The sequence below is a fragment of the Doryrhamphus excisus genome, linkage group LG12 (assembly GCF_037039965.1).
Source record: "Doryrhamphus excisus strain RoL-2023G ecotype Guam linkage group LG12, RoL_Dexc_Guam_v1.1, whole genome shotgun sequence".
Taxonomy (NCBI): Eukaryota; Metazoa; Chordata; class Actinopteri; order Syngnathiformes; family Syngnathidae; genus Doryrhamphus; species Doryrhamphus excisus.
In genome coordinates this window covers 1,725,810-1,747,744 of record NC_136368.1, presented here as the reverse complement: position 1 = coordinate 1,747,744, position 21,935 = coordinate 1,725,810, and the positions used below count along the sequence as shown (strand labels likewise).

General features: G+C 43.6%; 2 protein-coding genes across 2 annotated transcripts in view; both read left to right on the top strand.

The window, feature by feature from the left end:
• The first annotated feature begins 108 nt into the window (after window positions 1–108).
• On the top strand, window positions 109–2,951 carry arl5a (ADP-ribosylation factor-like 5A). Its single transcript, XM_058082036.2, has 6 exons — window positions 109–477; window positions 1,572–1,632; window positions 1,723–1,870; window positions 1,968–2,051; window positions 2,117–2,268; window positions 2,356–2,951. Exons 1-6 carry the CDS (start codon window positions 432–434, stop codon window positions 2,402–2,404), a joined length of 540 nt encoding a protein of 179 aa, XP_057938019.1. The 5' UTR covers window positions 109–431; the 3' UTR covers window positions 2,405–2,951.
• A 2,806-nt stretch (window positions 2,952–5,757) lies between these two features.
• The window catches only part of neb (nebulin), a 54,282-nt gene continuing 38,104 nt past the window's right edge, over window positions 5,758–21,935 (top strand). Inside the window, exons 1-35 of the mRNA XM_058081796.2 lie at window positions 5,758–5,771; window positions 5,849–5,977; window positions 8,768–8,815; window positions 10,421–10,528; window positions 10,620–10,727; window positions 11,708–11,812; window positions 11,887–11,991; window positions 12,074–12,178; window positions 12,261–12,365; window positions 13,253–13,357; window positions 13,434–13,541; window positions 13,633–13,749; window positions 14,261–14,362; window positions 14,433–14,540; window positions 14,628–14,732; window positions 14,816–14,914; window positions 15,777–15,881; window positions 15,955–16,062; window positions 16,137–16,250; window positions 16,457–16,654; window positions 17,576–17,683; window positions 17,763–17,861; window positions 17,930–18,034; window positions 18,107–18,214; window positions 18,293–18,604; window positions 18,680–18,886; window positions 18,972–19,076; window positions 19,151–19,258; window positions 19,625–19,936; window positions 20,027–20,233; window positions 20,307–20,411; window positions 20,496–20,603; window positions 20,672–20,983; window positions 21,059–21,265; window positions 21,344–21,448. Coding sequence (XP_057937779.2) covers window positions 5,870–5,977; window positions 8,768–8,815; window positions 10,421–10,528; window positions 10,620–10,727; window positions 11,708–11,812; window positions 11,887–11,991; window positions 12,074–12,178; window positions 12,261–12,365; window positions 13,253–13,357; window positions 13,434–13,541; window positions 13,633–13,749; window positions 14,261–14,362; window positions 14,433–14,540; window positions 14,628–14,732; window positions 14,816–14,914; window positions 15,777–15,881; window positions 15,955–16,062; window positions 16,137–16,250; window positions 16,457–16,654; window positions 17,576–17,683; window positions 17,763–17,861; window positions 17,930–18,034; window positions 18,107–18,214; window positions 18,293–18,604; window positions 18,680–18,886; window positions 18,972–19,076; window positions 19,151–19,258; window positions 19,625–19,936; window positions 20,027–20,233; window positions 20,307–20,411; window positions 20,496–20,603; window positions 20,672–20,983; window positions 21,059–21,265; window positions 21,344–21,448 — 4,569 coding nt within the window. The 5' untranslated portion in view covers window positions 5,758–5,771; window positions 5,849–5,869. The remainder of the gene's footprint in view (window positions 5,772–5,848; window positions 5,978–8,767; window positions 8,816–10,420; window positions 10,529–10,619; window positions 10,728–11,707; window positions 11,813–11,886; window positions 11,992–12,073; window positions 12,179–12,260; window positions 12,366–13,252; window positions 13,358–13,433; window positions 13,542–13,632; window positions 13,750–14,260; window positions 14,363–14,432; window positions 14,541–14,627; window positions 14,733–14,815; window positions 14,915–15,776; window positions 15,882–15,954; window positions 16,063–16,136; window positions 16,251–16,456; window positions 16,655–17,575; window positions 17,684–17,762; window positions 17,862–17,929; window positions 18,035–18,106; window positions 18,215–18,292; window positions 18,605–18,679; window positions 18,887–18,971; window positions 19,077–19,150; window positions 19,259–19,624; window positions 19,937–20,026; window positions 20,234–20,306; window positions 20,412–20,495; window positions 20,604–20,671; window positions 20,984–21,058; window positions 21,266–21,343; window positions 21,449–21,935) is intronic.

Below are 21,935 nucleotides of genomic sequence, written 5' to 3'. Positions count from 1 at the left end.
TATTGTGTCAGATGAAGACGCCTGAAAGTTTGTAAAGGACATTTACAGCATCATTATCGTGTACGTAATACAATACACAATGCAAGCTGGAATGTGCGACGAGCGCATGCGCAGTGAGTGACAGCTAAAGCGTTCTAGCGCAGTGCTGCTCAGCTGACACTTGCTAACGTTAGCCACACAGTGCTAGCATCACAGAGACATTCTCTAAACGAATAAAACACACCGTCGTACTTAATTTGGTCTCCAACATCACGGACACAGTCAGGACCGGTTTGGATATACACATGTGGTCGGGCATGGCGGGTGCGTTTAAAAGCGTTGCCAGATCCTCGATTTTTGTAGCTAGCTAGCTAGCTGGCTAACCACCCCTGGTTAGCATCCAGGCTTGCGAAGGGACGTTCCACCGGCTCCTCGTCGCCTCGCATCCAGCCATGGGAATACTTTTCACCAAGCTATGGAGGCTTTTTAATCACCAGGGTAAGTATAACGTGGTGTTAATCTCAATTTAAAGAACGTTGGGAACGATAGACAAGCAATCGAGCTAACGGGCTCATGCTAGCTCCCAAGTCATAACACGCTTTTACACATCACTATAGCACACATGTTTATATTGTTAGGTCATATTTATCACTGTAGTTAGATATGACACCTGAATACATCAGTTATTCACGCACTCACCGGTCACTTCATTAGGTACTCCGACTCCAAAGTCGGCCTTTAGAACGAAAACAACACATCCAGTGTGATATTCACTTAACTTAATATATTTACAATGGTACTACTCTGGCTAATATTGTGTATCTCATGTTGCGAATTAAGGTAACCAAAGCAACAGCTCATATATCGGATGTGATTAAACCGTGTACCTAATCTTGTGACCGGTGAGTATAGGTAACAGTGTAGCTGATTGATTATTAATGAGTCTCATGATCCTGAATCATTTAACGGGTCGTTAGTAAACCTCTAACAGAGGACTTGTGCTGAGTGGTCAGTAAATTAAGGTAACGTGTTGTCAAGCAAGAAACCTCTTTAGTCCATTCCAATCTCCTTATAAAAGTGTAAAAAGAAGTGGCGCTGTCTAAATAGTATGATATGGGTGTTCATTTCTTGTTCAGGCCTAAATATTAAAATGTACTAAGTAGTATTATTCTTTTGACTTTACTGCATTATATTCGAGCTTACTTTGCGGCTGTGTCGGCTTAGCTAGTCCTCGTCATCTTTTAGTGATAAAGATACTTGCATGAAATATGGTTTATTTGCCGCCATGAAGGAGAGTATTAGTAATGTAGCGGAACAAGAAGCAAATTTACAGTGCTATCTACTGCACAGAGTTGTAACAACAAGCTACACAAACAGTGCCATTATAATGTGTTAAATCTATTTGTGGCAGTCCAAATGTATCAGAGGCGGGTCTCCAGAAATAAATGAATGTATGGGAATCTCTGGCACTTGATTGATGGTGTCGTGCACAGGAAGGACACAAGCTGAATGACTTGTGTCACAGCAGACTCACCCAGCATCCGCCCGCCGTGAGGTCTGTGTAAGTGTCTTTCTTCTTTCTTGCCCTGCAGAGCACAAAGTCATTATTGTGGGTCTGGACAATGCAGGCAAGACCACAATTCTTTACCAGTTGTGAGTATTGTGTTTTTATTTTTAAACGCACTTGCAGTCCCATAAACGGCCTATAGGACGTCTGTTCTGTGTCCCCGCGACGCGTTGTAGTTCAATGAACGAGGTGGTCCACACGTCGCCCACCATCGGGAGCAACGTGGAGGAGATTGTGGTCAACAACACGCACTTCCTGATGTGGGACATCGGGGGCCAGGAGTCGCTGCGGTCCTCGTGGAACACGTACTACACCAACACGGAGGTACTAGAATGTTGCCACTCACATTGCTTTCACATTTTAGTCACTTTCCACGGCAAGTCCACACGCCAAGATGTCTTCTTTTGTTCCCGTGGTGTAGTTTGTCATCGTGGTGGTGGACAGCACAGACAGAGAGAGAATCTCCGTCACCAAAGAAGAGCTGTACAGGATGCTGGCTCATGAAGTGAGAACATCTCCTCCCAGGCTCATCACATGACATATGATGTAACCGATGTTTGCGCCATGTAGGACCTGAGGAAGGCGGGCCTTCTCATTTTCGCCAACAAGCAGGATGTGAAAGGCTGCATGTCGGTGGCCGAGATCTCCCAGAACCTGCAGCTGACCTCTGTCAAAGACCACCAGTGGCACATCCAGGCCTGCTGCGCCCTCACCGGCGAGGGGTGAGCACGGTTATACGCTAACAACATGGTAATAACGCAAATGCTAACGCCGAACCCTTTGTGTGTGTCCCCCCCCCCACCCCTCAGTTTGTGTCAGGGTCTGGAGTGGATGATGTCACGGCTACGTGTCAGATGATGACCTGCACGGTCCTTGCTCCGGCGCCCCTCCAGAGACATGATGATGATGATGATGAGCAGGAGGACTTGCAGTTTGCAGTTAGGTCGGTCTTTTTTTTTTTTTTTAAGGACGACCCTCTATCCTGTGAGGCCAGGACCCTTCTTTGTCTCCTGTGATAATTTATTGGACAAAGAACTTGAACCAGAACTGTGACCTTCATGACCTTTATGACGGCGTCACATTATTTAAAGAGAACTTTTTGCACGCTTTTCCTTTCAACAAAAAGACATACTAGGTCCTGATGTGCTCTTCACCACCCCCCGTGGCCTTGCAGTATTACCGCACCGGCTGCAGACGACAACGATGATGATGATGATGATGATGATGATGATGACGTGTGTGCGGTCCAGTATTGTTTTAACTCGGTGCCTGCAGCAGCGTGGTGACAAGACGCTTGGCGGAGGCTGAAACCAGTGACAGGGAGCTGTGGTGTTTGGGTGGAATCACTGTGCGCCCCCGTCGTTTCAGCCCCTGTACATAACCAATTAAATTGTTTTTATCTGACTATCATGTTTGTGTTTTCTTCCTGCATCGCTTAACCTGTCCACGATTGCTTCCTCCTCAGTAGTTTTCAGGTCTCGACTCTGTCGTGGTGAATTTGTCAAACTGATGTCTTCTTATCAGCTGGAGTGACGGAAAGAACAAGATCACGGGGGATGTCTTTTTGAGAAGCCTGTGGTTGAGTAGCCAGGAATCGTGATATCGATGTGAGTACAGTCATCCCTCATATTATTTAGGCGTTAGTGTATGTCTTGAATCTACCAGACATCAACATTCAACCTGCAGGAGCATCGAATTTGCATCTACATATGAGAGTCTCATTTGGAAAATAATGCAAATTGACCTGCAGTGTGAACAGCGCCCCTCACAGGCTTGTATGGTACATGCCAGACTTCTTCCTCATTCCGTGTGTCACCCCGATTCCAACCTCAATGCTCTCCTGCTCAGATTTGGATAAAAAAAAGAGAGCCATCACAAGCCAATGAAGCCCCAAGTAGGACTTGTTGTTCCTTTTAGTTGATGTGAGTTAAAGGTCACTTACGTATGTACCACACACTGCTCAGTATGTCGCTATTAGTTTACCACCCAGGAAGATGTCACTTTCTCCTCCAGGAGGATGATTGTGTTGCTATGGAAACACACCTGCTGTAACACAACAGCGATCCCTCCTGTTGTCACCTTCCTAATCCTCCACTGGCACATCTGCTTCATTCTGGTCCTCTGACATCACCTACGAAGAAAAAGGATGAACACTCAGCTCTGTTTTTGTTTTTGTCCACCAGCTGCTGTCTTTTCTCCTCACAGTTTCCACTGACCAAGCACCGCTGACTTCAGTAAGTAGCATAAACATATTGTGCATACAGTGTCGCTTCCTGCCTGCAGGATGTATCTCCGTCCAGGTCTTAGCTGATCTCTCATGAGGTGGGAAAGACCCCCCCCCGCCCTCCCGTGAACGTGCTTGAAGGAAGACACAGTGACCCCCAAACGGGTTGAGGGTTGAGCATCCATCCATTTGATCACTTAAGCTCAGGCTGGTGGGATGTTCAAGGACCAAGGAAACTACAAAACAGTCGGTAATTTAACAAGAATGAAGTCAGAATATGAAGAGAAAAGGTTGTGATATGAGGAAAAATAATATTTTAGTAGCGTTGAAGAAAGAAAGTGGCATTTTCTCTTAAAATTGCAACTTTTTTTCCCCTTTTGAATATGATTTTGTTTCTCTCAATATTTTGACTTTATATTTGTACAATTAAAGCCCATTTATTCATTAAAAAATGAGTAAAATATTTCAAAATTAAATGTAAATTCTTTCTTGGTAGTTATGACTATCCCCATAATATTTTACTTTATTCTCAGAACATAAGTTTCCCAAAACCTAATAAAAAAAATTACAACTTTATTTAGTTTTGTTCTCATAATAATAATATTATTTTAATAATAATATTATATATTATTAATAATAATATTATTCTCATAAAATGATTTCTGCTGTTTCAAAATAATCTATATTTTTCAACGTTATTCTTGTATATATTGCATGGTATATTTTCTGCTTGTAATTATGACCTTATGCCCATAATCGAACATTTTATGCAACCGACTTTTCCTCACGTTTTTACTTGTTTTTTTCTCATAATATTACAGCTTAAAAAAATATATGTTTTTGTTTTTAACATTTAAACTTTATGCTACTAAAATTATTTTTCCCCATAATTTTCCAAGTTTATTCCTGTAAAATTATGATTTTTTTTCCGTTACCCTTGTTTTATTCTAATAAGTGACGTACTTTGGATCAGGCTTCCTCAGTCTGACCTATTTCCTGACTGAGGGGTGACCTTGATGGCTTGGCCTCCCACTTTGCTAACATCTCCACCCAGAGACCTTCTGACCGAGCCTCTAAAACCCAGAAGTCAACATCACACGCAGAACCGCGCAGAAATGCGTCTTCTGTCCTCCTTCATGACTGAGCTGCTGATGCATTCGTCCCAACAGGTGCTCATTTCCAAAGGGGATCGCTTCGGTATATTTAGAGGTTGAAACCCGAGAACGCCGGCCTATGATTGGCTGCCCGGACCACATGATAACCTGGGTAGAACCCGCAGCTGTGTGCTGTCGCCCAGCGTTTCTCTGGAGGGAAGCTGGGGAGGCTTTGGCGGCTTGGGAGACCATTAAACTCTAAAACAACCGGTAAGCACAAAACTGGGGCGGAAAGCTGCTCTTCCATCTTTTCTCCGGTTTGCACGGCTTTGCGTCAAGCCCACCCATTTGGACCTTGTCGGGCAGACTGAGGGGCGTCCAAAGGAGTGACTGAAGAACCGCAAGCCTCAAGCAGGACCTGATCAGGCCTACCTTTGGATGTTTACTCTGAGCATCCCGTGTCCTGCGGCTCACCGCTTCTTTCATCTGTTTTTTCTCGGAAAACACACTTTTGTTTGAAAGAGAGGGCAATAGAGCGCTAAAAAAGGCAGGTAGCGTGCCATCCTATATTTAACCTGCAGCCTCAGAAGGCATTGCATCGCCGTTAGCAAAAGCCAGTCAACCAATCGGGCAGCGGCATTGGTTTACATGTGAAATAGCTGAGGCCTTGCGAGGCAGCTGTCACCAGCCGTCAACCCGGGAGCCCCCACTTGCTTTCCCACTGTTGTGACAGGCGGGTGGGAGGGTTCCAGGTACGAAGCTCATTGATGCACTCACTTTCTTCCTCACTCATTTTGTTCTCTGTGCTTCGTTTAGGGCAAAAAAAAGTGGGACTACAGAACTCCAGACCCTTGTGGATGGACAGGGAGGTGCGCTTACTGTCAGAATCTGCAGGAATCTTTCTCTGGTATTCCGAGCTTTCCCAGACTGCAGCATCCGTCACCGGGAGCTGTCATTGCTAATCTTCCTCTCTGCTTGATGTAGAGCCTCTAGAATCGTCCCAAGATGTCGACCATTGTGACGGAGTATGAGGAGTACGAGGAGGAGGTGGTGGAGGAGGAATATGAAGATGAAATGATGGAGGAGGAGGAGGAAGAGGAGATCATTGACGAGGTGAGCGGACGTGGTGGACTGCTTTGTTTGGGTTCTGATGTCGTCACAGGTTCGGTGGCACGGTGCTTGGGGTCAGCACCGGAGGTGTCACTGTGGTTTTAAGAATGGTCGAGGCTTACCCATTTTTTTAACATTAAATTATTTAGGGGGGGCTTAAAAATATTTCACGGAAGCTTCAGCCCCCCCTCCCCCCAAAATAGGCCCAATGACGCCACTGGTCAGCACTTACAGAACCCTGTCCGCTGAAGGATTCGGTTTCAGAGAGAGGCCGAAGGGTGCACGTCCGTGAAGGGCTAACTTTGAGAAGTTGATGACGTCCTAAACGATAAAAGTTGACATGAGTCGTCTTGTGAGCTACGACTGCAAGCGTCAGCGCATGATGTCCAGCATAAACGACACTGAGACACGTTTACTGTTAGTTGTACTTATTAGTATACTTCCCCCGAAATGCTACATGTTAGCCAAATGTGTCACGTGGCGAGTAGGCATGGGCCGATATGAAATTATGACGATACGATAACCTTGGAGCAACAATATCACAGTTATTTTGGAATACTTTTATTGAAAAGAGAACAAAAGTAGTCATTTTTAAACCATAAAATATGACACAGAATATTCCTGCTGTTAGCAACAGAGACATTATTAAATGGTGGTTTGTTCAATGGAGACTAAACGCTTTATTCCACTTATCCTCCACCCGTCCGCTTCAGATCTCCACCTTTGGTGACCCTTGACCTGAGTAATATGTCCATAGACAACAGCGTAACGGTGCTAACGAGGCAGCTAACGCCGAATAACAACGGTATGACGGACAATTTTAGGAACCGGGACTTTACGTCGTACTGTGGTAAACCTTGCAACCGGTATCAGACCCGTGCCTTGTGGCGAGCTGTGATATGTGATACCGCTGGTTTCCTTTCTGATCCGATACGGACAAAAATTCTGGCCGGTATTGGCGATACTTTAAAAGTAGTACATTTCAAATTGTAGTATAAAAAATACAAGCCATCACAGTCATTTATGTATTTATTTCAAACCCTGGTACCACCATATATATATATTATATAATATATAAATAAATATAGTCCAGATTATATACAAGCGAGGAGAAATTCCTATGAAAAATAAAATATGTGAAAATTGTTTTTGAAAACAAAAGAATAAATATGAGGGATGTCTGACCTGATATCAGTATCCGTATCGTCCCTTTCTTGAGAACCGACGTAGATCTTGTGGAGGGGGTTGGGGGGGGGCTTTTCCGAGGCTGATATTGACTAGGCTGCGTTCCGATGACCCCTTTGTGCTTGAATGTCTGCTCCAGTGTCCAATGGAAGAGTGAAAACAGAAGGGCCACAATTTAATCTCTTATTTCCTGGCGAAATAGGATTAAAGTTGCCCTGGCATCTGACGTGTTGATCGCCTCTGCAGGAGAGCGGACGGAAACTTGTGTTCGTCTCCTGTAGAACCGATCATCCCATCCAGTGCTCGATTTAGCATCTTTGTCGATTTAGCATCCAAAGATGTGAATCGTCTTTGGGAGGCGGCGACCATCAGTACACTCTGCTTTCACTAGCACTTTCATCTGCACTGTGGAGAACAATGCTTTGGTTTTGGAAGACGGCCTCTTTGTCAATCTGAAGAACGGGGAGAAGCATCGTGATGTCCACATGGCTTTCACTCAGCATTCCAGTTGGTTTTAGAAACCGCTCTCAACATACGGTAGCACGAAGGTTGCCAGATGAGCTTCAGTGCTGTAAATGGCTTTTTGATCACCGTCAACATTGTGGACATTTGCTTTGGATCGTTTTTTCTGGTCATTTATGACTCAACAGAAGCCCCATGGTTCTCCCCTGTCTGTCCGATTCCGACATTGAGGCCTGATACATTGGTAATCCAAGACTACAGTGATGGAGACGCTTTTTTCTTCACAGTTCTGGTGTCATTTAGACCGGCCCGGTCGTGAGTCGTCTACTTTATGTCGACAGTCACGACGAGCGATAGCGTGCACAGGAATTTAGCCTTAAAGGAGGAATTGTGGTGTTTTTAATGTAAAACATCAATGCAAGCTTTGTGGAGGTGTTTTGTTACGTTGCTGTCCATCGTTCAAGGCCTAGAGAGAGATCACATACTTGTGTCTCTATGTGCGTATGCCATTCAAAACATGCCAGTTGTAGCATGTTTTTTGTTAACGGCCAATTCTAAACGTAAAAAAAAATCCAGCAAAAATCTCAATTAATTTTGCAAAAATAAAGTCAAAATATATATACAAAAATTCATTACAATAAATTGGTAATATTATCAAGAAAAATAACATTTTATTAGCATAAAGTTTAAATATTAAAGAACAGATGTTTTAATAAAATATATTATAAAAAACTAACAAAACAACAAATAAAATTGTCATTTTTGTAAATTTAGGTTGCAAAAAAAAGTTACGCTTTTCAAAGAATTAAGAATTAAATGAAATAAACATTTACAAGGGAAAAGCAACAGCAGAAATGAAAAATAGCTGTAATTTAGATTTAGATTGAGAATAAAGTCAAAATATTAAGGAAAATAATCTCAATTTTACAAGAATAATCTTGTAATAGTATTAGGAAAAATGTCATTGTAGTTGCATAGTAAAGAAAAAATATTGTATAATAGTTGTAATATTATAATAAAATAATGTTGTAGCACCGACATTAGGACACCAGAGCTGAGGAGAAACCAGCCTCCACGCCATCACACTTTCTCCCATGACGTGTTTGGAAAGCCCAGAGTGTCTTTTATTGTGTGTAATGTGTGTAGCAGATGACAACGACGACCGCCACTCATCAGCAATCTCACAGCCTCCAGGTAATTAAGCACCGCCTCCCGACGGGCCGCTGCTCAGACTGTGCAAAAGATGCGTCCTCCTCATCCGTGTGCACGTTGAAATAGGATGTTTTGAGTCATTGTCGGACTGCTTCGCTTCTGTTGAGGCGCATCGTCTGTTGTCTCGGCCTTTCCACAGTTAAACGTGGGTTGGGGGAATTGGCACCAAGTTCAGCATCAAACATTTACACGGAGTAGCGGTTGCTTGGCGGGTTTGTGGCTACATGTTGCATAACCTGGCATTGCATGAAGTGTTTTTGTCCTTTTTAACATTCCTGTTCATTCAGTTGGACGTAGCTGCTGAAAATGAAAAGGCCCCAATAGTGACAAGGTCGAGATTCTTCCAGCAGTATTCACTTTTTTTTTCAACATTGCTTTCACCTCCTGAGACCCAGAAAAATTCTAGTTCCTGCAATGAAGCATCTTGAGTGAAAAAGCCACCACATTTTTGGTGCATAACGTTTCGGGGGGACAAAAAATGTGATTACATTTTTTTTTGCTCATATGTGCTCTGTACAGTCGTCCCTTGTTTATCGCGGTTAATTAATAATTCATTATTATTTATTAATTAATAAATAATATACAAATGGAGTGGATTGAGTAAGGATCTCAAACAATGCACAACGATGAGCTAATTCAAGAAACGATACAAGCAGTTGATGTTTGCTAAATACAAGGATGAAGAGTCTTGAACCAGTCATGATGTGCTATATATATCACTATATTGACACTTACTATGGTACCCATTATGTACCCATTATTATTGTATTGTCATATCACCTCGTACTTCGGTATGTGACAAAAAATATAAATACAAATGCAGATACAAAAATTAAATAAAAAAAATTATATTACAAAAAACTTAAATTATATTAGAAAGCAGGAAGTGAACAAATGTAACAGTTACTGATTGTACCAGATGGAGGGATAGGAATGAAATTAAACCATTACCATTACCAAATATTTTCATATTTAAAGCATATAAAACCTATGCTTTAAACGTATGTTTATGACCTTCTAAATATACTTTTTACCTTTTATTAGAGCCCTGTAGACACAAACTAACAGCCTTATAGTCAGTATCATAGACAATATAGAAAATAACGTTAGCACACGTTAGCATTGACAGCGTACTTCCTGGATGCTATTGTCTCATCAAAGTGGCAAGGGACGACTGTATACTGATATTATTCAGCATTTAATTCAGCTGCAGCTTTTCCCTCAAACCAATGTCACGTAATGAACACATTATGCTTCATTGACATGCATGAGTCCAATCCAATCCAATGTGTTTATTTCATAGGCCTCATGTGTTGTGTTTATGATAGCCTAAAGGGCTCCCATAACAAGTCATAATGTAGATTTGAGAACATCATTCAGGTATTGAATCTTTACTCACTTAGCTCTAAGGCAAGTGCATCCACATGACATAGCTCCTGCTAGCTCAAATAAACCAAAGGTAGTATGAGATGGACCCCTCCTGAAGGTACATAAGATCTTTTCATGGTTTGCTTTCACTGGGATGGACGCTCACGGGTCATTTGATCATCATATGACTCTCTGCTTTTCCTTTTCTTTCCTCTCCAGTCTGGCTTGCCCACCAGGAAAGTGGTGAAAAGGGCCAAGGTGGACACTTCCAAGTTCATGACTCCGTACCTGGCTCATAGCCAGAAGATGATGGAGCAGTTCAGCCACGTAAGACTCTAAAGTCCTTCTTCTGGCTCACAGAATTCATTTCAGGGGTTTCATACATTCGATGCGCTCCTATACTTTGACTCCCCGACAGAACAAGTATCGTCAGGCGTATGACAAGTCCAGAGGGAATCCTCCTGCCATCAGCACGGAGACGCCTGAAATGATTCGCATCCGCAAGGCCCAAGAGCAGCTCAGCGAGGTAACGCCAAAACGCTTCATTTGATACAAATAATACATTTATTAAAATTGCATTCAATTCATTTAGCGACAGGGAGCCAATAGCTACCCCCCCCCACGCTGCTCCCTTCCCTGCCTGCAACCCACCACCACAAATAGATTGCAGGACTGTAAACAATAAATCAGGGGCGTCGGAAGAGCGGCCCACAGCTGTTTTTTCTAAAAATATCATTTAACAAGATAAAATAAAAAGAAAATGGAATAGAATAAAAATATAATATTAAATCAATATATACATTTCAATTTGAATATCAAGTGAAACAAAATAACATAATTTTAGTGGCATAGACTTGAAATATTAAATTTAAAAAAGTCTTATTATTACTATGGCAAGCAAACACAACAACAAATTAGGAAAATTAGGTCGTAGCAAAAGTTATAATGTTACCTGAATAAAGTTAAAATATTAATTGGAAAAATGTCATCGTTACAAAAGAAAAATCTTTGTAAAAGAAAGTTGAAATGGTTGGAAAATTAAAAAGAAAGCAACAGCACACATGCAAAAAAAACTGATGTTATTTTGTGAGAATAATGTCAAAATATTAAGAGAAAAATCTAACAAAAAAAGTTGCACTTTTATGAGAATAAACTCGTAATATGATGGAGAAAAAAAGTCATTTTGGTAGCTAAGAGTGGAAATATTAAAGAAAAAAGACATTTACTAGGACAGTTAGGTGAGGAAAAGTTAGTAAATATTAGAGAGAACAACGTCATAATGTTATGAAAGGAAAATGTATGAAAATTATTCAAGAAGAAAGTTGAAATATTGGGAAAAACAGGGGAAAAAAGAGCAAAGCTGATTTTAATATTAATATAGGTGCTATTAATCACATATATGACATACAGTGTACAACCTCTTTACATATCTACATAGTACATGTATTTCATTTTTTTTGTGAGTGGACAGTGATTTGAAATTGAAGTTGCACCCATTATCCTCAGATTAAATACCGCATGGAGGGCAATAAGTCCAAGACCACCAGCATGTACGACGGGGAGGCGCGGGAAATTGCCCACGTCAAGCAAGTGTCTGACCTCATTAGCAAGGTGAGCAAACTCGTGAGAGCCTTGCAAAGATATGAAAAGTGACGTCGTTTCACTCGGGGTGTCCTCGCTGTTAGGTCCTGTACAGGCAGAAGTGGGACGAGACCAAGGACCGGTACCTGCTTCCCCCGGATGCGCCCGAGCTGGTCTTAGCAGTGAAGAATGCCGCCAACTACAGCAAAGTGAGCGCCTGTCCAGGCTATTAAAACAAAGCACAATGTCCACTTGTGTGGGATGAAATGACGTGGGATCCTTCTTGCTCAGAAACTCTACACGGAGGACTGGGACGAGGAGAAGACCATGTTCTGCCCGTACAGCGACAGCCCAGAGTTACGTCGAGTGGTCAAGGCTCAGGAAGTGCTCAGTGATGTAAGTCCACCTTGGCAGCAGTAAGGGTGTTCTTCCGGGCTCTCATGTTCACGTAGCCGCGTCTACCGTGTGCCCCCTTCAGGTTCAATACAAGAAAGGTCACAATGAGCGCAAGACCAAGTACACCTCCCTGCCCGACCCTCCTGAGGTGGAGCTGGCTAAGAGAGCCAACGATCAGCGTAGTGATGTAAGGACATCTTTAAGCACATTTAACATTGACTAAATCTCATGATGATCTATGACACTCTAACTTGTTGGCGCCAGTAAACATACACATACTCTGATCTGGTTTCAACCAATCCTTGGCTGGGGGGCTGAGCATCTCAGCTAGGATTAAAAAGAGTAATGAAAAGAGCAGGGTGCTTTTGTTCCAAGTGAAAGGTCTCGGTGAATTTCTACGTTGTAGATAAGACCATACACTACCACTCAAAAATTTGGGATCACTTGCAAATTTCTTTGTTTTCCAAAGAAAAACACATTTTCATGCATTTTACAAACAATTTTATCAATTTCACAAACAATGAAAATGAATGAGATGATTTTGAAAGAAGGATGTAGATTTTTGCATAGAGGCCTACTATCAACAACTGTCAGTCGTCTGCATCAATCTCCTGGTATGGCTGCTAATCCAAGTTCATCATTTTATAAGGCTGATAGATTATTAGAAAACCCATCTAAAAATCTAAACTAAAATCTCTTACCATGCTGTTATTTTTTTTGCTTACATTTTCAACATAAACCAAGCAACCACTGTGCATAATATATGTATGTCTGTGATCAAACTCAAATGAATGACTCCGCATCATGTCCCCCCAACACTAATGCAACTCAGCAGAAAGGCTTTCTTAGTCCTTTGAGACCAAGCGACCAAGTTACTAGGAATAACCAGCCAGCTGTTCCCTGATCTCAGAGGCCAACAATAGGAACGCCGGCGCTCCAGACATTCCCAGATTGAATCAACAAACACATCATCATCATGAAATAACACCCATCTGTCATCAACATTTCTCAGAGACCGAGACTTTTACGTTCGATGGCCAAATTCACTACTTTTTGTCATGTTTTTCCCCTCAGCTCAAGTACAAGGAGGAGTACAATAAGAACGTGAAGGGTCAATGGTGTGAGACGCCCTACTTCGACGTGGCCATAGCCAGGGTGGCCATGGAGAACCTGAGCAATGTGAGGCAGGCGGCGAGCACATGCGAGACGCCGCTGTCGTTGTGTCCCTTCAACCGCAAACGTGTTTTCCTTTCAGAGAAAATACACGCAACACTACGAGGACAGCAAAGACAACATCTACTTCATGCAAACAGAGACGCCCGTGTACGACACCCACAGGAAGGCTCAGACCGCCGCCAGTGGGGTAAGCATCAACACCGGAGGAGATCAGCTTTTATTGGACAACAAGCTTTTGTTGTTTTTGTCCGCGTCAATCTCCATGTTTGTATCTCCAGGTGAAGTACAAGAAGGAGTACGAGAAGACAAAAGCCCAGTCGGACTACAACACGCTCCCAGCCACGGAGAATCCTCTGCTCAGGCAGCTCCGATACGCCGGCACCATCCTCAGTGACGTAGGTGTCCACGAAGAACGTAGTACAGTACATTCTAGACATCGCCACTGATGTCTCGTTGTCCAGCGCAACCCTTAAGGTGTCAGGGAGTGAGATTGTTCAAAGCTGCAATAAAAGCCTGTTTTTGCGGGGATGAAGTCTCACCGAACACTACAGTAACATTACCTGATATCTACTTGCCAGTATAAATACATAGCATATATAGTACAGTATAGTATATAGAGTATAATATATCAGTATAGTATATTATACATAGCATCATGTCTTCTGAATGCCTTATATTTGTATTTTAGTTCATTATTTTAGTTCATTTAGCCAGTTTATGCTTGAAAATTTGCCTAGATATGCATATTTATGACTAATAATAGGCCATATTCAACCATTCAATGATTTAGATATACAGTTTTGATAAAGCTGCAAAATTACAATTTGTGGCTAGGGACGACATTTACCGGTGTGATCGATCGCCTGACGTGAAAAAGTTAACGTTGGCCTTTTGTCGTCTTTGCAGAAAGTCTACAAGGACAACTACGAGAAGTCCCGAGGCTTCAGCATCAACTACTGTGACACGCCCAAATTCCAGATGGACTCCGTGCTCAAACAGTTCACTGACGTAAGAAAGGAAAACCGATGTGCTGACATGTTTTTTGTCTCGATCACATCCACATGTGGCGTTTCTGTAGGCGCGCTACAAAGAGAAGTACGACAACGAGGTGAAGGGTCACTACCTCGGCAGCTATGAAGATGTCTACATGCTTCACTGCCAACAAGTGGAGGAAATGAAGAAAGAGGTCAGAGTGGATACCCCCCCCCCACTCCTACCCACCATGAAGGACTCAACCCAAATATCTCACACTACATCCTTTTTTTCCTCGCAGCAACTCTACAAAGCCGACTATGAGGACCTGAAAACCAGATGCTTCTTCCCTCAAACCATCACGCCCGAGTACGAAGCCACCAAGAAGCTGCAGCAGTGCAACGACGTGAGCCAACGTCTTTGCCATGGAAACACGGCGCTCCTTCTCTGGGAAGACTTGACATCAACGTTCCTTTCTGTGTTTTGCAGAAAGTTTACCGGCAACATCCGGACAAAGTGAAATTCACTCAAGTGACCGACTCGCCGGTGCTGGTTCAAGCGGCCATCAACGCCAAACAGCTGAGTGACGTACGTCATGGCGTCAGGGATATGAACTGAAGAGCCGCATCTACATTCTTCAGATGTGCAGATCATTGTTTAAAATGTGCCAGATCATGCTGGAAGCCCAGCTGTCTCCTCGTGGCCATGGAAACCGGAGAGCCGTCTCTCTGTTGTAAATATAGCGATGGGTGTTCAGCAGGCCCAGAATAGACCCGCTGATTTGAGAGAGGCAGCACCCCCCCCTTCAGTTAGGGGCTTTTTACACACTGCTACCATCCTGTGGCAGGAAATGAGCTCTACCTCGAGTATTAATACTATTTCTGACAGGTCTGACATCTAGATATCTATCTATCATTATTGTCAATATTATTATTATTTATTTATTTATTTTTTTAGAGCCTTCTGGACATGAAACGCATTTCTAGACCAGACACATTTATAGCAACAAGAACCAAGAGTCTTATGTTCTCCTATCATGGGTAAAGGTTACTATAGGGGTGTTATCTCATGTCTAAAGGGCTCTAATCATGGTAAAAAATGTTATTTAGGTTTTAAACAGGTTTTCTATGCTCCACAAAGAAGACCCACAATAGACTAGAGATGACTGTATTTGTAGTTTAGTTCATTTTGCCATTTTTATGCTTGAAAATGGTGAATTTAGGTTAAAAATACATACATTTTATGTAATTTTTAAACTAATAATATGAAACATGCGTCCAGGATAGGAGTTTGTCTGCACTGTCTGAAGTCTGATATTTTTGCACGTGTTTATCTGAGATCAGGGGTGTCCAAACTGCAGTTCTTAGCATACTTTGATATTTCAGTTTGGTCTTGAAGGACATTGATCACAGTGAGATACTAGAGACTTAAGAGCTAATTGTCTTTGCAGCTCAACTACAAGGCACAATACGAGGAGACCAAATTCAAGAACAGTCTTCCTCCGGACTATCCCTTCTTTGTCCAGTCCAGAGTGAACGCCTTCAACATCAGTGACGTAAGTTACAGCATCATGCACGTGTAAATAAACATGAACTTTCATGATTGATGGTGCGATCTCGCCCTTGCAGAGCTGCTACAGGTACGACTGGGAGCGGGCTAAAGCCAAGAAGTTTGAGGTCAAAGGTGACGCTATCTCGATCCTTGCTGCCCGTGCTCACACCAACATCGCCAGTGACGTACGTGTGCCGCACCTTTCATGTTCACGTTCATCAGGGTTCCGATCTTGAGGCTTCTTCTGTTTGCTTCCAAGGTGAAATACAAGAAAGAATATGAGAAGAACAAGGGTCAGATGGTCGGAGCGCTCAGCATCAACGACGATCCCAAAATCTTGCACTCGGTTCATGTGGCCAAAATCCAGAGTGATGTAAATAAACAGCAGCCTATACAGGTGGTCCTCAGGAGGACTTAATATGTTCCTTGACTGGGATTTAAGTCGATTTAAGTCACAACCTATATCTAAATAAACGCTTGTAACCGCAGAACGTCCTTCACAGAGGACCACCTGTACTTTCATTCATTCTTTCACGGCCAAAGGTCATGTATATCTGAGTGTTGTGCATATCCTCACAGCGAGAATACAAAAAGGAATATGAGAAGATCAAGACCAAATACCACACGCCACTGGATATGATGTCCGTCACTCAGGCTAAGAAGTCGCAGGCCATCGCCAGCATGGCCGGCTACAGGAGCATCAACACCAACTTCTTCCTTCCGCACGACACCGTGCTGCTGGATCTGGCCAAGAAAGCCAACATCATCCAGAGTGATGTGAGTCCACAGCCATTTTGTTGATAATTCATCTGCGTTTTGATTTTTTTTTTTAAATAGCAGGGGGCCACAGTTGTTTTTTTATTTTATTATATCAGCTTTAATTTTACAAAAATAACAACAAAATATTAAAGTGATAGTTGGGATTGGACTGGGGGATTTTGGTGCTGAGTAAAGAGTTTGGCTTCTCAAAACATGCGTTCAAAAGCACAATACATTTGCATCACAAAAATGCCAACTAGAAAATAATCGGACCACAAAATCACTTGGTGTTATCACAAAATTATGAGGTTGTGGAAACATTGTTTCATTGACATAAGTGACATGTACATTAACCAAGCTACAGCAATATTATTATTATTATTATAGCAACCAACATGAAAAGCTATTTTTATCTTGCGCACTAATACGACGTTAAACGCTAGTCACAGCGCCATTCACAGACGGAAGCGTGGATACCTAGCTCTCAATTTCGCTAGAAAGACTCAACAAGGTGCTGGTTTGCCATCCTGAGGACTGTCTTACCAGGATATGTGCTGGAAGACACAGCCATCCCAAGGAGAGTGGACATTGTGTTGTCGCTGTATCTATGATGCTGTTGTTGACAGTACTAGCATAAGGGAAGAAGTTTGGGTCATGTTTTAAATCATCAAAATATCATTAGTGTACGTGTTAATGCAGGATGACAGAATGGATATCAGGGCTTTTTTAGAGGCTGTGTCCCAATGAGTGCATTGTTAGCTCACTCATATTAACTTGTTTTCCCGTTGTTATAATGCTATTATGCTATTATGCTATTATGCTGCCGGCCCTTCATCCTTTCATTTTTCAGTGTGTGGCCCTCGGTAGAAAAGACGTTGGGACACCTCTTGTTCTACAGTAAAGGGTCACAGGTCATGTGTGTGTTTCTCTGTAATGCAGAACGAGTACAAGTCGGACTACAACAACTACACCAAGGGAAGCCCGTGGGTGCCTTTTGGCTCCTTAGACGTGGAAAAGGCCAAAAACGCCGGACAAATCCTGAATGAGGTTCCTTCAAACATTCATTTGGTCAAAGACCTTCACCGTGAGCAAAAGCTTTCTTCACATACGTCTTTATGGTGTGCAGAAAAAATACCGAACGCATCCTGACACCATCCCCTTCACATCCATCGATGACCACCCCGTCATGATGCAGGCCAAAGTCAGCCAGCTCCAGAGGAGCGATGTGAGTCATCCGCCATCTTCAGCTCTTTTTGTGCCGTTGCCCTTATTGGCCTCTCGCTGTCTTTACAGCTCTTCTACAAGCAAGGTCTGGAGGAGATCCATCAGAAGTACTCCCTGCCCGCTGACATCCCAGAGTTCCTCCAGGCCAAGTGTAACGCCTACAACATCAGCAACGTAATTATCTCCACAGGCAGGTGTATTTATTTCTCACGATCCCTTACAAATTAATCGTGTTTATTATTCCAGAACTGCTACAAGTACGCCTGGCAGGACATTATTGCCAAAGGTTACGACCTGCAGCCTGACGCTATCCCCATTGTCGCTGCCAAAGCCGCCCGACACGCTGCCAGCGATGTAAGCTTCTAGTGCCCCTGAACCCATCATCTTCACATGACTAATTAACAAAACACTACATGGTGATGCTGCCTTCAGGTCCAGTACAAGAAGGCGTACGAGAAGGCCAAGGGTCACCACGTGGGCTTCCGCAGCCTGCAGGACGACCCTCTGCTGGTTCACTACATGGAGGTGGCCAAGCTGCAGAGCGACAAGAACTACAAGCAGGACTACCACAAGGTCAAGCTGAAGTTCCACTCTCCGGTGGACATGATGAGCGTGGCCCACGCCAAGCACGCGTCAAAGGTGCAGACCTTCACCGGCTACAAGCAGCACCACCACAATTACTGCCTCCTGCCGGACGCCATGAACCTGGATCTGGCTCGCACTATGAACTACAACGCCAGCGACGTGAGTTCTTACTTTCTGGGAGTCCTGAGGACTGACCTGAAGCTTTTACATCACATTTGCTTTGCTTGTTTCTAGTACCAATATAAACAAGATTATGAGAGCTCGGTCAAAGGAATCGGCTGGGTTCCCATCGGCTCCCTGGAGGTGGAGAAGGCCAAGGCGGCAGCAGCGGCCCTGGATGAGAAGAAGTACAGACAACACCCTGACACCCTGAAATTCACCAGCGTCACCGACTCCATGAACATGGAGCTCGCCAAGGCCAACACCAAGATTCTTAATATGGTGAGAAGCTCCTTCCAAAAGCCTTCAGATGAATCCTTTCTTTGTAGAGCGTTTTAGACTTTAAACGCTCTCTGTGATTCTGCAGAAAGACTACAAGGCCAGTGGCGAGAAGGTCATGCACACCTATCACCTTCCCGCTGATGCTCCTGAACTGATGCAAGCCCGATACAACGCTGTGAACATCAGCCAGGTTGGCCACGGGTTCCTTTAGCGTGTTCTTTGTTGTGCTTCCGTGTATCTGACACCATCCGATGTTTTCTTCAGAATTACTACACCTACGCTCACCGCCGAGATCTGCTCAAAGGGCATCACATGAAGGAGGATGCCATTCCCATCGTCGCTGCAAAGACCTCCAGAGACATTGCCAGCAATGTGAGTTAATATTAGTAGTTTTTTCCCAACCTAATTTTCTTTGCTTAATTATGATCATAGTAATAACAATAGCAATAATAATCATAATCATCATAATTATGATATAGAAATAATGTCTTTAATATTTAAACTTAGCATTTTTCATCCTAATATTTCACTTTTTTTGTAAATATTTTGACTTTATTCTTTCAAAAAAAAATTACTGCAGATTTTTTTCAAGTTTTCTTGTTAAATAATATGTTTACAATGTGCCGCGAGCCAATTAATAAAACAGCTGCGGGCTGCAAATGGTCCCCAGGCCGCCTTTTGGACACCCGTGGCCTGAACGCTGCCAACCTTTGCTACCAAGCTTTCTTCCCTTTCCAGTACAAGTACAAACTGGCACACGAGAAGGCCAAGGGTCACCACGTGGGCTTCCGCAGCCTGCAGGACGACCCCCTGCTGGTTCACTACATGGAGGTGGCCAAGCTGCAGAGCGACAAGAACTACAAGAAGGACTACCACAAGGTCAAGCTGAAGTATCACTCGCCGGTGGACATGATGAGCCTGGTCCACGCCAAGCAGGCCTCGGCCGCTCAGACGATGACGGGCTACAGGAAGATCCCTCACAACTACATGCTTCTTCCTGACAACATGCAGCTGCAGCTCTGTAGGGGCATGATGGAGATTCAGAGTGACGTATGTGCTCTCGCTTTTACGTTAATATAGTACATATAAAGCAGATACTGTACTCTGTATTTTAAACAAATCTTACATATTTCTCCACAGAATGTATACAAATCTGATTACACCAACATCTACAGAGGAGCAGGGTGGGTTCCTATCGGCTCTCTGGATGTTGAGAAAGCCAAAGCTGCCAAAGCCGCCCTGGAAGAAAGGGGCTACCGTCAGCATCCCAGCACTCTGAAGTTCACCAGCACCACAGACAGCATGAACATGACTCTGGCTCTGGCCAACTCCAAGCAGCTGGACAACGTACCCCGCCTACACTTGCCGTGCGTTAGCATTTGCGTAGATTCAACTTTCATGCTTGCTCTTCTCTCCACAGGCTGCATACAAAGCTTCTGGTGAGAAGTTCATGCACACCTACCACCTGCCAGCTGACAGTCCAGAGTTCATCCAGGCTAAATTTAATGCTCAGACGCTCAGTGAGGTGAGACGACAAAACCTTTCTGGATTTTGATTGGACTGGAATGTCAGTTGAAGAAAATTAACAACAAACATGTTTTTGCTGCAGAGTCAATACAGGCAAAAATGGCTGGAAGATATTGCCAAAGGTTACGACCTGAAGCCTGACGCCATTCCCATCCAGCATGCCAAGCAAGGCAGACATATTGCCAGCAATGTGAGTAAGCTACTGGAACCCTAAGAACCACCACAGTACAGAACCGTCACACCTGCCTTATTTTGTAGGTGCAATACAGGAAAGAATTTGAGAAGGCAAGGGGGCACCATGTGGGCTTCCGCAGCCTGCAGGACGACCCTCTGCTGGTTCACTACATGGAGGTGGCCAAGCTGCAGAGCGACAAGAACTACAAGAAGGACTACCACAAGGCCAAACTGAAGTATCACTCTCCGGTGGACATGATGAGCCTGGTCCACGCCAAGCAGGCCTCGGCCGCTCAGACGATGGCGGGCTACAGGAAGATGCATCACACCAACGCTCTCCTCCCCGACGCCATGAACTTTGTGCTGGCTCGCACCATGAACACCCAGTCCAGTGATGTAAGTCGGTTCTCCTTTTTCGAAATGTTCACCATTCTGGTGCCGTCCAATCACCGTTGAGGTCTCTCTCGCCAGTGCGATTACAAGTCAGAATGGAACAACTACGTCAGAGGCATGGGCTGGGTCCCGATTGGCTCGCTTGCAGTGGAAACCGCAAAGGTTGGCAGTGATATTCTCAGCGAGAACAAGTACCGCACTCATCCGTCCACCTTCAAGTACAGCAAGCTGATGGACTCCATGGACATTGCTCTGGCGACCGCCAACAACCAGATCATGAATAAGGTGCGGAAGAATTGTTGAAGAACTGTTAACAAGTACGCAGCTCCAGTGCTCATCTGGTTTGTTGGTCTTCATCCACAGAAAGCTTACACTGCCGCTTGGGAGAAGGACAAACTGACAGTCCACGTCATGCCAGATGCTCCTGAGATTGTCCTGGCCAAGGCCAACGCCATCACCATGAGCGAAGTAAATAAACTCCTGAAGTTGTCAAGAATGTCAGGAATTGGCGATGTGTTCCATGGTAGTGGTTCCCAAACGTTTCACAGTCGCGTAACTTCATACCTTGAGCCATGTACCCCTCCACCCCCTTAGAAACTAAATGTAATTAACTTGGAATATTTAACACGATTAACTGGTTCATTCATTTGATACATAATCCTGGGTCGGAAAAGTTAACAAAATTGTGCAGGGGGCCAGAATATATATTTCACACACACACACACACTATTTTACGCTTATAATTCTAACAGTCCGCCTTGAATTATTAGTCTAATTTTATTTGTGAAAGTGTAATACCATCAGCTAAATGTTCTCGTTTCCCTTTTTTCAGGAGCACTTTAAACATCAGACCACATCAAACTACCAAATTGAATTGTTTTTTTTACTGAATAAGACATCATGTTAAAAGTTGAAATACTCCGAAAGTAACTGGTGGGCCGGATTCAAACACTTG